Source organism: Trachemys scripta, unplaced genomic scaffold (genome assembly GCF_013100865.1).
Source record: "Trachemys scripta elegans isolate TJP31775 unplaced genomic scaffold, CAS_Tse_1.0 scaffold_119, whole genome shotgun sequence".
Lineage (NCBI taxonomy): Eukaryota > Metazoa > Chordata > Testudines > Emydidae > Trachemys > Trachemys scripta.
In genome coordinates this window covers 47,853-59,039 of record NW_023260492.1, presented here as the reverse complement: position 1 = coordinate 59,039, position 11,187 = coordinate 47,853, and the positions used below count along the sequence as shown (strand labels likewise).

Sequence of the window (11,187 nt, the reverse complement as noted above, 5' to 3'; positions counted from 1 at the left end):
ACGGTGGGGGCTCAGCAGGGGGCGCTCTCTACTGGCAGTCTGGACTGGCCCCGGTGCCCAGTATTACCAGCACATAAAGGCGGCAGGTGAGGCAGAAACCAGGCCTCTGACGTTCGATGGTTATCACAAGTCCTGGCTCCCCTCAGCCATAGTCAGAGCATGAACCCCAGTGTTCTGGCCAGATCCCCTTACTGTGCTCTGGCTCCCTCCGTCCCCTCTGTGCATCCAGCCCAACCAGGACTCTCCATCGCTTCCCCCCAAAAGATTGAATGTTTGTGTGGGGCTGTTACCCAGCTGCCCCTCAGCACTGGGCGAGCTGTTCCCAGGTGGTATCACTGTTCCCAGCTGCCCCACCCCAGAGCTGGCTGCGTCACAGTGCCAAGCAAGCCATCCCTGGGCAGTGTCACTGTGCGGCTGTTCCCAGCTGCCCCGCCCCAGAGCTGGCTGCATCTCAGCAATAGATTGCTATACAGTGGGGACTGAGCTGCCCTTTGCTTTGACTAGAAGCAGCAGAGAGCGAGGACTCCTCTATATACTCCCTCTACGAGGAATCGGACGAGGATAGCGACAGTGCTTCGGACTCTGAGAGCAGCTCGTCCTCTTCCTCCTCCTCCTCGGATGAAGCTGAGAGCGTGGAGGGGACAGCAGAGGACACCATGGATGAGTCCACCATGGACAGCTGCCCCGTGGAGCCAGCAGGGAAGGAGAGCAAAGCAGAGTCCTTGGTGGGCACGGAACTGGAGAAGGTCAAAGAGGCCGCGCTAGGTACGTAGCCAATTATGTCCATCACCTCAGGAAGGGCAGGATCGTCCCCAACTGTCCGTTCCCTGGCAGAGATGGAGACACCCCATCTGCCCGTTCCCACCCGGGCAGGGTCATCCTGAACCGTCTGCTCCCTGGCAGAGATGGAGATGCCCCATCCAGGCCCATCCGCCCGTTCCCACCAGGGGCAGGGTCATCCCCAACCATCTGCTCCCTGGCAGAGATGGAGATGACCCGTCTAGCAGGCGCGGAGGGTGAGAGTATGTTGTTGGAGATCGGGGATATCGTGCCATGTGTCGGGGCCCAAGGACGGCAGGATGGGGGCCATGTCGGGAAGGGGTTGAGCTGACAAAGGCTCTTCTGGCTGAGGCCTGTGGTGGGAGGCACTGAAGAGGGGCGCAATAGGGGCCAGGCCAGGAGGCAGTGAGGGGCCCTGGGTTCCATCTCGGTGTGTGGTTGGGGGTCTCTAACCCCCTGTGATTTCCCCCCTCACAGAGCCCGCAGCGGAGCAGAAAGCCGCCCCCCCAGAGGAGCGTGAGGCTGAGCTGGCTCCCCGCCCCTCCTCGCCCATCCCCCTCCTGCCACCTCCCAAGAAGCGCCGGAAAACAGTCTCTTTCTCAGCCCCCAGCGAGGAGGAGGTGGCCAAGGCGGGGGCAGAGAAGGTGGCCGAAGCAGCCCCGTCCCCTCTTCCCCTTCCTCCCCTGCCCCCACCCCCTGCCGAGGAGCTAGCGCCTCCCGCAGTAGTGCCTGTGGAACCCGCCTCGCCGATGCCCCAAGTGCCCTTAGTGCAGGACACCCCCCGCCCTGCCACGCCGCCCCCTGCCCCCAAGCCTCCCTTCAGTGGGGGGCGTAAACGGGAGCCCCCCAAAGCCAGCCAAAGAACCATCAGCAACCTGCCGGCCGACCACGCCTCGCTGGTGAAGTGCTGGGCCGAGGAACCGTCTGCCGGCAGCGGACGCCGTCGCTCCCGTTCCCGCTCCTCAGAGCCCCCACGCCCCCTAGCCAGCGGGGAGGCTGAGCGGCTGCGGCTACGGGAGCAGCTGGGCGCCTCGTCCCTCCTGGAGCTGGCCAACCAGCCCGAGGCGGGTGGCGTGGACCTAGCCGTGCTGGCAGACATCGCCCTGAAGATGCCCATTGGCCGCGCCAAAGAGGAGGCCGAGGATTCGGAGGGCACGGAGACATCAGATGAGGCGGAGGAGCAGTCGCCCCCCCGTGCCCTGCCTGCACCCCGAGACAATAGCATCCTCCTGGAGCACAACTACGCCATGGCTGTGAAAGCGGCGCCCCCAGCTCCCCGGAGAGCAGCCAAGGCCGAGGAGGAGGCCCAGGGCCCAGCTGAGCTGCTGCGGGTGGATCTCTTTGGCGGGCACGTCGGGGAGGTGCTGGAGGCACCAGAGGAGGTGGTGGCGGAGGCCAGCGAGGCCAAGGCTGAGCCAGAGGTGGGCGCCCTCCTGGCACTGGCTGGGGAGGAGCGGGCCAGGAGGAAGCGACACCGAGACACAGAGGAGGCACCGGACTCCCCGGCCTCGGAGCTCTGCCCCTCGGAGAGCGAGGAGGAGGAGGAGGAGAGCGAGGACGCTGATGCCGGTGAGACGCGCCGGCGGACGCTGCGCTCCCACTCGCACAAGCCCTGGCCCCAGCCCCTGCCCTCCTTTGAGACCCGCAGCGAGTTCGAGCAGATGACCATCCTCTACGACATCTGGAACTCAGGCCTGGACGTGGAGGACATGCACTACCTGAAACTCACCTACGAGCGCCTGCTGCAGGAGGACAACAGCACCGACTGGCTCAACGACACCCACTGGGTGCACCACACCAATATCCTTACTGTGGAGTCTCTGGGGGGTGCTGGCTCCCATCCCATCCAGGATGGGGCTGGCTAGTTCAGAGGTTGGGAAGGTGAGAGGGGGCCTTTCCTGTCTAGGGAGCATTGGCTCCAATCTGGCCTCAGGTGAGGGACCTGCTGGCTCAGGGAGTGAGAAACGGGACACAGGACCTTTACCCTCTAGGGGGCACTGGCTCCCATAAGGCCCCAGAGGTTTAGTAGTCAGCTGGATGGCTGGTGTCCTATAGAACATGAGAGTGTGGGATCTGTACCCCGTGGCCTGAGCGGTGGGCATCCCTGTCTGCCCCTGCTGGCACAGCCTGATGCAAGTGGGCCCCCTGGCTGCCAGCCCTAGAGAGGCTGAAAGGCCCATGGATCCTGTCCCCTGGAGGGGATGAGGGATCTGGGCACGTTGATCTCTTCCAGCTGTCCTTTTCCTTAACCCCTGCCCCCACTCACCAACATCGCCAACCCCAAGCGGAAGCGGAAGTCGTCGGACCTGCGGGAGCACCAGACTGGCTGTGCCCGCAGCGAAGGCTACTACCCCATCAGCAAAAAGGAGAAGGACAAGTATCTCGACGTGTGTCCTGTGACGGCACAGGAGCTGGAGGTGATGGACACCCAGGTATCAGGAGTGTCCCTGGCAGAGATGGAGATGCCCCGGGGGGCCCATCTCACCATCCCCACTTGAGGCAGGATTGTCTCGGACTGCCTGTTCCCCTGGCAGAAATGGAGACGCCCCAGTTGGGACCATCTCGCCTGTCCCCACCCAGGGCAGGTCATCCCCAACAGCCTGTTCCCCTGGCGGAGATGGAGACGCCCCAGCTGGGCCAGTCTGTCCGGGGGGCAGGATTGTCACCTGGCAGAGGTGGAGCTGCCCCAGCCAGGCCCATCTCGCCTGTCCCCACCCAGGGCAGGTCATCCCCAGCCGCCTGTCCCCCTTGCAGACATGGAGAGTGGGTGGGGGCATTTCAGTGGTTGGTGCTGTGATCCCTTTTGGGGGGACAGATGCTCTAACCCCCTCTCCTGCCGTCTCCCAGGGCACCAACCGCATCCTTTCGGAGCGGAGGTCGGAGCAGCGGCGCCTGCTCAGCGCCATCGGCTCCTCCGCCATCCTGGACAGCGACTTGCTGAAACTCAATCAGCTCAAGGTACGTGCTCAGCGCTGCGGCTCCTCGGTGGGGCAGGACCGGCTTCCCTGGCTACAGAGGGGCACGCGATGTCCTGGGAGGCACTAGGGGGCGCTGTGCTGCAGGGTGCGGGGCAGGAGCTCGGTGCAGGGACACGACTGCCCCGAGACCAGTGTGTCCCGGTCACACCAGTACTGTAACCCTCCTGTCCCTCCTCACTCCAGTTCCGTAAGAAGAAGCTGCGGTTTGGCCGGAGCCGTATCCACGAGTGGGGCCTGTTTGCCATGGAGCCGATCGCTGCCGATGAGATGGTGATTGAGTATGTGGGGCAGAATATCCGGCAGGTGAGTCCGGGGGTGTGGCAGTGGCACTGCTCTATTGGTGCCAGGGGGTGTGTGTGTGTGTGTGTGTGAGAGAGAAATGGACAAGGGTCAGTCCCCCAGTTGCCCTACCCCACAGGTGGTTGCATCTTAGCACCGGGTGAGCCATCTGTGTGCAGTGTCACTGTGCGGCTGTTCTCCAGCTGCCCCTCCCCAGCGTTGGCTGCAATTTAGTGCCGGGCGAGCCATTGGGGTGCAGCTGTTCCCATGGGGCAGTGTGTGGCCCAGACTCTCGGAGTCTTCACCGCTCTCCCCCTGCCCGCAGGTGGTGGCCGACATGCGGGAGAAGCGCTACGTGCAGGAGGGCATTGGCAGCAGCTACCTGTTCCGCGTCGACCACGACACCATCATCGACGCCACCAAGTGCGGCAACCTGGCCCGCTTCATCAACCACTGCTGCACGGTGAGGGGGACAGAGCTGCTGGCTTCTCGCCCTGGTGGGGAGGTGCCTGTGGGCTCAAGGAGGGGGACAGAGCTGCTGAATTCTCGCCCTGGGGGGATGCCTGTGGGCTCAGGGAGGGGCCTCGGCGCCTATTGAGTTGGGATGAGGGCATCTGTGCTACCGGCTGTTCCTTATCCCCTCCCGCTACAGCCAGGCCCAGATCAGGTGACTTCATGGGAGTCTGTGTACTCAGCGCCCTGGGTAGGGGTCGGAGCCACTGGGCTCCTCTGTCCATAGATCTGTTCATCCATCCACCCAGGCTCTGTCTGCTTCCACCCGTCCCTCCCTCCCAGCTCTGTGTCCTTCCGTCCCTCCCTCCGTCAGAGCTTTGTCCTTTTCTGTTCGTCCCTCGCTCGTCTCCAAGCGTGGTCTGTCAGTCTGGGCCACCCAGCTTATATGGCCCCGCTTTACAGCTGGGGAAGCCCAGCGACTCCGTGTTCACGCTGGGAGTTAGTAGCAGAGCCAGGATTGATCCCCTATCTCCTGGGTCCCTCCTCTCCGTAGCTTGTGTACTTATGAGAGCAGGGCTCGAGGGCACGGCGGGTGGGCTCTCCATATCCCCCCGGGAGGGCCCATCCAACTGGGGGGAGTTAAGGGGGTGGATAACGTGGCTGTCGCTCACCCCACTCCCTGTATCCCTCAGCCCAACTGCTACGCCAAAGTGATCACCATAGAGGCTCAGAAGAAGATCGTCATCTATTCCAAGCAGCCCATCAGCGTCAACGAGGAGATCACCTACGACTACAAGTTCCCCATCGAGGAGAACAAGATTCCTTGCCTGTGCGGCACAGAGAACTGCCGCGGCACCCTGAACTGAGAGCCGTATTTATTGTGTTCCCTGCCCCATCCTCCGGCGCCTTAAGAGCTCCACGTGGCCTGGTAATGGGGCCCACGGCCAGTCGGTTCTCTGCCAGGATCCGCCCTCCTCCCGGGGAAGCCAGGTCCGGATTCAGGTTGCCTTTAGTGACCCCCGCCCCTTGCAGATTGGCTCCAGAGCCAGCGGTCACAACGTTTCGGCATGAGCTGAGTTGGAAGCAGCTTTGCCCAGGCAAGACTCGTTTCTTCCCCGCCCATGACTCCCAGCATGCAGCTCTGCTTAGGACCAGGGCGCTTGACCCAAATCCCCAGGATGCTTTGGGGGCAGCGGAGCAGAGTGCATGCTGGGAGCGGAGCTACCCTCTTTCCATCACAGTTGGGAGTTTTGCTTTGCATTTATATTCCCTGCCTCTGAAGAGGAATTCGGGTCCTTGCCTGCAGGACCCCTCCCTTCTCCCCTGTCCTCCTGCTTGATGGACACCTGTCGCCACCCAGTTGTCAGGGGAAAGGAGCTGAGCATGGTGGGAAATGCCATTGGCGTGACCGTAGTACGCAAGCAGCTGAAAGCACCAGTAATGTATCTAATCACCCAGGGGTCGGAGTCCAAAACATTAGAGCCTGAAGCAGACTCTTCCTGTCCCTCCATCTGTTGTCCCTGCTGCTCTTCGCACCCGTACCAGGTAGTTCCCGAGCGCCCTCTACGGCGGGGGAGGATCTGTTTAGCATGGTCGGGTTTTTACTGTTCTGTTCCCCCTCTCATCAGTTTTGTAACAGGTGCCACTCCTGATTCACTCCACTATGAACACAGCCTCCACCCTTTGATTACAGTGCCTCGCAAAGTCCCGCACCCCTTTAGCATTAATGCCCTGATATTTCTGTGGAGAAATCTTTCCCTCCGGACAAAACAAAACTACCCAGTCCCCTCTCAAATATAACAGAACCAATCAGATCACTTCATCTCCGTATCCTGCTGCCAATCAGTGTGTGCCCCTCCCTCCCCCCCGACATATTAAAAAATAAAATAAAAACACAAGTAGATAATAATAAAGGGGCTGGATTCTCCTCTCGCTCACCCTGGTGTCGCTCGGGCAGAACGTATCTCCAGCGTAAGCCGAGACCAGAATCAAGACCCCCTGTTAATTTTTCTTTAGGAGAAGAAAGTTGTGTATATATTCCAGATGGACTGGCTGTTTCTTGTAGAAACACACAAAAGTTATTGGTATGTAAATATTCTTTTTATTATTTTTTCCCCTCTTCCGACTAAAAAAGAAAAAAATGGTTGTAAATAACAGCTATCTTTTTTTCCCCTCGCCCCAATTTAATTTCCTTCGATGCGAAGTTTGCTTTATTATCCCTGGGGTGAAAACAGAAAGCCCTTTATGGATGGGCACTGGAGAAAATATAGTTTGTTGAGTTGCTTTTTTTAATGGGAGTCGGTTCTGAAAGATAGGAAAACAGGAAATCTGGCTTGTGGATATGGTGCCAATCTTGCCCCAACTTTTGTGGTGGTGTTTGTGAGTCTCAACCGGACACTGGTTGGGATGGTGGCTTTGTTTTCAAAAGATGAACGCTTCTCCCCGGTGGATTTTGTCAAGGTGGCTGGACTGTCTGGGGTCCAATCTATGAGATGTTGATTTGCCTTCAACTGTGTTTTGATGGGATTTTGTTTGAGAAGGCAGTTAAATTCCTGTCCCTGTTTCTGAGCTTTGGGCTCTTCTGTGCTAAAGCGTAAATCACCAGATCTTGTTTGTTGTTGCATCTGCCTTTTTGAGGTTTGGATTATCCACACCTACACTTCCATCCCCAAATTCTCTTCTCGTTTAGTTTTGCGTTCACCTCAGATTATCCATGTATCCATCCGCAAATTCTCTTCTCTCATCCACAGGGCCGATCTAGATGCCAATACATTGCCCTTCCTATACGGGACTCCGAGATGTAAAGCCAGAGCTGAGATCGACAACCAAATTGTCACCCTTAGCGCTGTTCTCCTTTGCCAGCCAAGTATCCGCTTTTCCAAAATGGCTAGTGATTTTTGGAGTGGCTAGCTCGAGATTCCACACAAATAGCTGGCTTCCGGGGGGCAGATAGTTACCATTTCCTGAAAGTCAGGCCCCTTTCAGGTGTCCGTGTGGGCACCCCAGAAATAGCCGTGTCTGAAGAATCAAGGTTGTTCTTTCCTCAAGTCTGCTTCAAAAGCTTTTTGTCTTGAGCTCAAATCTTTCTCCTGATGACCGTCAGAAGAAGGCCTCAACATCTCATGAGATTGAACCGCTGAACCTTGGCTGTTGGAAACCTTCCTGGCTTTGATTGGAAACTGCTTTGCCTCTGCCATCATGTCACCATGCTGGGAAAACACAGCTGTCGGCAGCTGTCTCTGTCCCCCGGAGAGTTTTTAGCAAATGAAATTGAACTGGGTAACGGTTCATCTGAGATGGGCAGTGGGAGAATCTTGGAGTAAATCCAGAGTGACTCCATTGAGTTTTGCAGGGCTATGGCCAAATTCGGATCCCAGTTACACCAGTCTGAACCTGGAGAGACTCCATTAAAGTCACTCCAGATTTCCTCTGGTGTAACCAACTTTTGTTGGAATCAGTGGAATCAATTGCAGATTCACACTGGCATCAACAGATTCACTCTGGATTTATTCCTGGAGCAGAATCTGCCCCTTCCTGTAAAGTGACATTTGTGACCGATTTATTGCTTGCTGAATCGTAACTGAGTGTGTCTCTTGTCCAAACTCCGCCCCGTGCACGGTGAAGACATCTAAACCTGCCGTCCCCCCTGCAACTCGCTAGATAGAAATACACCAGCCATGGGCTATAGACTCGAACCTCTTAACCCACTGAAACTGGCAGTTTCCTCTGTGTATTATTTAATTCAACTTTAATACAGTGCACAACTTTTCCTCCCAATGAGATCATCTTGGACATCGATTTTCCCTCTTGGGCGTGTAGGAGACTAGAAGGAAAGTCTTGTTTTTAAAACGTTACACTCAAGCGCCAATGAAACTCATGTCTCTGATGTGTCCCCTCTTTCGAGCGGGCTCTAAGCTAGGAAGCAATCTCTGTAACGCCTGCGATACGGGGCATTTAACATGTGCCTAACAACTCAGAACTCCCCCAATTTGAAGCTGGTTTACCGATTTTTAAACCCACCAGCCCCTTGTGTTTTTTTTTTTACCGTTTCTGTCTGCAATGGGTTTGTAACTTGCCTCATTTTCTCAGCATTGATTTTAATCTCTGGGCTCGCTTCTAACTTTTGGTGTCGGAGCAAATGTTTTTGCCACTCCAGCTCCGCACAGGTGTGGGGAGAATGGGGACCTCCTGTCAGCTCAGAAAGCAAGATTTCAGGCCCTTGCTCTGGAATATGCATATTAGCCAAGGCTTTTAGGCTAGTCTCTCAAGCTTTTCAAAGCTCCCGTGGTCACTTAGAGACGCACAGGTCCAGATCCTCGACAGTATATAGACGTCTAACTCCGTTGACTTCGGTGGGTGTGGGCCACAGCTCCTGTTTCTCGTTGGATCTCGGCGATCCCTGCATCTCTCCAAAGCAGACCACGAGATTGAGCTTCAGTGATAAATGGGAGTCGGGTTTCTAAATGGCCCTGGTTGGAAAGACAACCTAGCACTGAGGAGTTGGCTTTTGAAAAATCACAGCTTCACCTTTTGCTCCACAGCTCATCCAGGAGGGAGAAAATCAATTTCAAAGCCCATCTACCGTGGGGAATATCTGTCCTGGTAGCTGCCCATTCAGATCTCTGCCAGGCGTGAATCACCCTGTCATCTGACCCCACCAACTGATCTTTTTTCTTTTTGTTGAGTCAACACCTCTTCTTGATTTAATTCCAAAGCCACAAACTCTTCCCCTCTTAACTCCCCAGCCACCCCCCATGAATGGAAAGCGATGCCAGCCCATCTGATGGACTTTGATTTAAGAGTCAACCAGGCCTGTGTCTTGTCTGCAGCCCGACGTGTCTCAGACCTCGTCCGTTTCCATTGAAACTCACCAACCGTAGGTTCAGCAATCGCATTAAGTAGGTCTCTTAAACGGACGCCTGTCAGCTGAGTTTTCCTTCCCTTCTGCCTTTGGATCTCTTGGGTATGGGAGGCTTTGGGAGCTCTCTTCTCCCGTCTCAGCTGAACCATTGCTTTCTTGGAAGGAAACCCCAAAGAAGGAATCCTGCGCCCGGTGGGGGCACAGAGAGTAGCCAGAACTAGACGTGGATGCAAAGCAGTTTCCAATTATCTCTGTCCAAGCGTCTGAGCCGAGAGAAACCAGATCAGAAACTCAGATGGGAGAAAAGATCACCCCCTACCTCGGTGTCAGACAAAACCCCGCTCAGAACCAACTCCCAGAGCTCTAGGGTAGGTCAAAAAACACCCCCCAAAAGTTCCCCCTCTCTCCGTGTGTGTGTTGTCAAAGATCTCTCCAGCCGGGGGAGCTGAGCAGCTCAGAGAGTGAAGAAAACAGACACATTCCCCTACCCCGTCTTCACCAAAGTACGAGCGACCTCTCTCCGCTCTCTCTTTAATTTGCTGTCCTCGGTTTCCTACTGTACATATGTTAATACGTTGTGGATTCAATACTTGGTGCCAGACAAGCACATTTTTATAAATGTCATTAAACTTTTATTGTAAAAAAAAAAAAAAAAAAAAAAATACAGACACCCAAACGGGGGTTATTTATATTTGTTCTTATCCTGGTTGTGGGTCTCAGGTTTTCGTGTGTGTCTCTCTCGCCCCTGACATCTGTGAGAGAGAGAGAGACTGTGTGTGATTGGCTGTTTTTCCAATCTCGACCCAGGATTGGCTGGCTGAGGGGTGGGGAATGGGACATGGGGCCTTTACCCTCTAGGGCAGGGGCGAGCAAACTTTTTGGCCTGAGGACTGCATTGCGTTTCGGAAATTGTATGGCGGGCCGGTTAGGGGAGGGGGCCCCCACCGCCTATCTGCCCCCCTGCCCCGGGACTCCTGCCCCATCCACACCTCCCTGTCCCCTGACCATCCCCGGACTCCCGCCGCCCCATCAAACTCCTCCTCTCATTCCTGATGGCCCCCCCCGGGACCCCTGCCCCATCCAACCACCTCTTCTCCCTGTCCCGACTCCCCCGGAACCCCTGCCACCCCATCCACCCCCCCTCCTTCCTGACTGGCCCCCTGAGACCCCTGCCCCCATTCAACCCTCTGTTCCCTGCCCCAACCCCTGTCCACACCCCTGCCCCCTGACCACCACCCTGAACTCCACTGCCCTCTAGCCAAGCCCCCCACTCTGCCCCCTTACCATGCTGCCCATAGTTTGCCTACCCCTGCTCTAGGGGGCACTGGCCTCGATCCAGGCCCAGGCCAGGAGACTGGCTTGCTCAGGGGGGCAGGAATGGGACATGGGGACTTTCCCCTCGAGGGGGCACCAGCTCCAATCCAGCACCAGGAAGGGGGACTGGCTGGGTCTGGGGGGGTGGGGAAAGGGCCAGGGCCTTTTCTCCCCTAGGGGGCGCTGGCTCTGATCTGGCACAAGAGCTCACCCCGATACCCGCCCACGCCCTGCTGGTGGCAGACAGGCACCAGGGCTGGCTGGCGAGCCCAGAGGTTTGCAAGCGAAAGTGTCTCAGAGTGTGAAAGAGGAACCGGGGGGGTCTGGTTACTGGCTCCTTGCGTCACCTCCTGCTGGGGAGCAGCGCAGGCCGGTAAGGTAAGAATCCAGCCGGCTCTGCCCTGTGCTGGCACGGAGCCCCTGTGGGGCTGGAGCTGGGGGATCCCTGCTGGAACGGGTATTGCCACCACTCCCTGCACTGGGAGGGGAATGGGGTCTAGGGGGTTAGAGCGGGGGAGCTGG

At 57.1% G+C, this 11,187-nt stretch overlaps 1 protein-coding gene across 1 annotated transcript in view; it reads left to right on the top strand.

Moving 5' to 3' along the window:
* LOC117870265 (histone-lysine N-methyltransferase SETD1A-like) overlaps positions 1-10,013 on the top strand; it is a gene marked incomplete at its 5' end in the record, with an annotated part of 10,554 nt that extends 541 nt beyond the window's left edge. Inside the window, 7 exon segments of the mRNA XM_034757354.1 lie at positions 505-765; positions 1,258-2,580; positions 3,043-3,212; positions 3,628-3,738; positions 3,942-4,061; positions 4,363-4,500; positions 5,183-10,013. Of these exon segments, the coding sequence (XP_034613245.1) occupies positions 505-765; positions 1,258-2,580; positions 3,043-3,212; positions 3,628-3,738; positions 3,942-4,061; positions 4,363-4,500; positions 5,183-5,356 (2,297 nt within the window).
* Between the last annotated feature and the right edge of the window lie 1,174 nt (positions 10,014-11,187).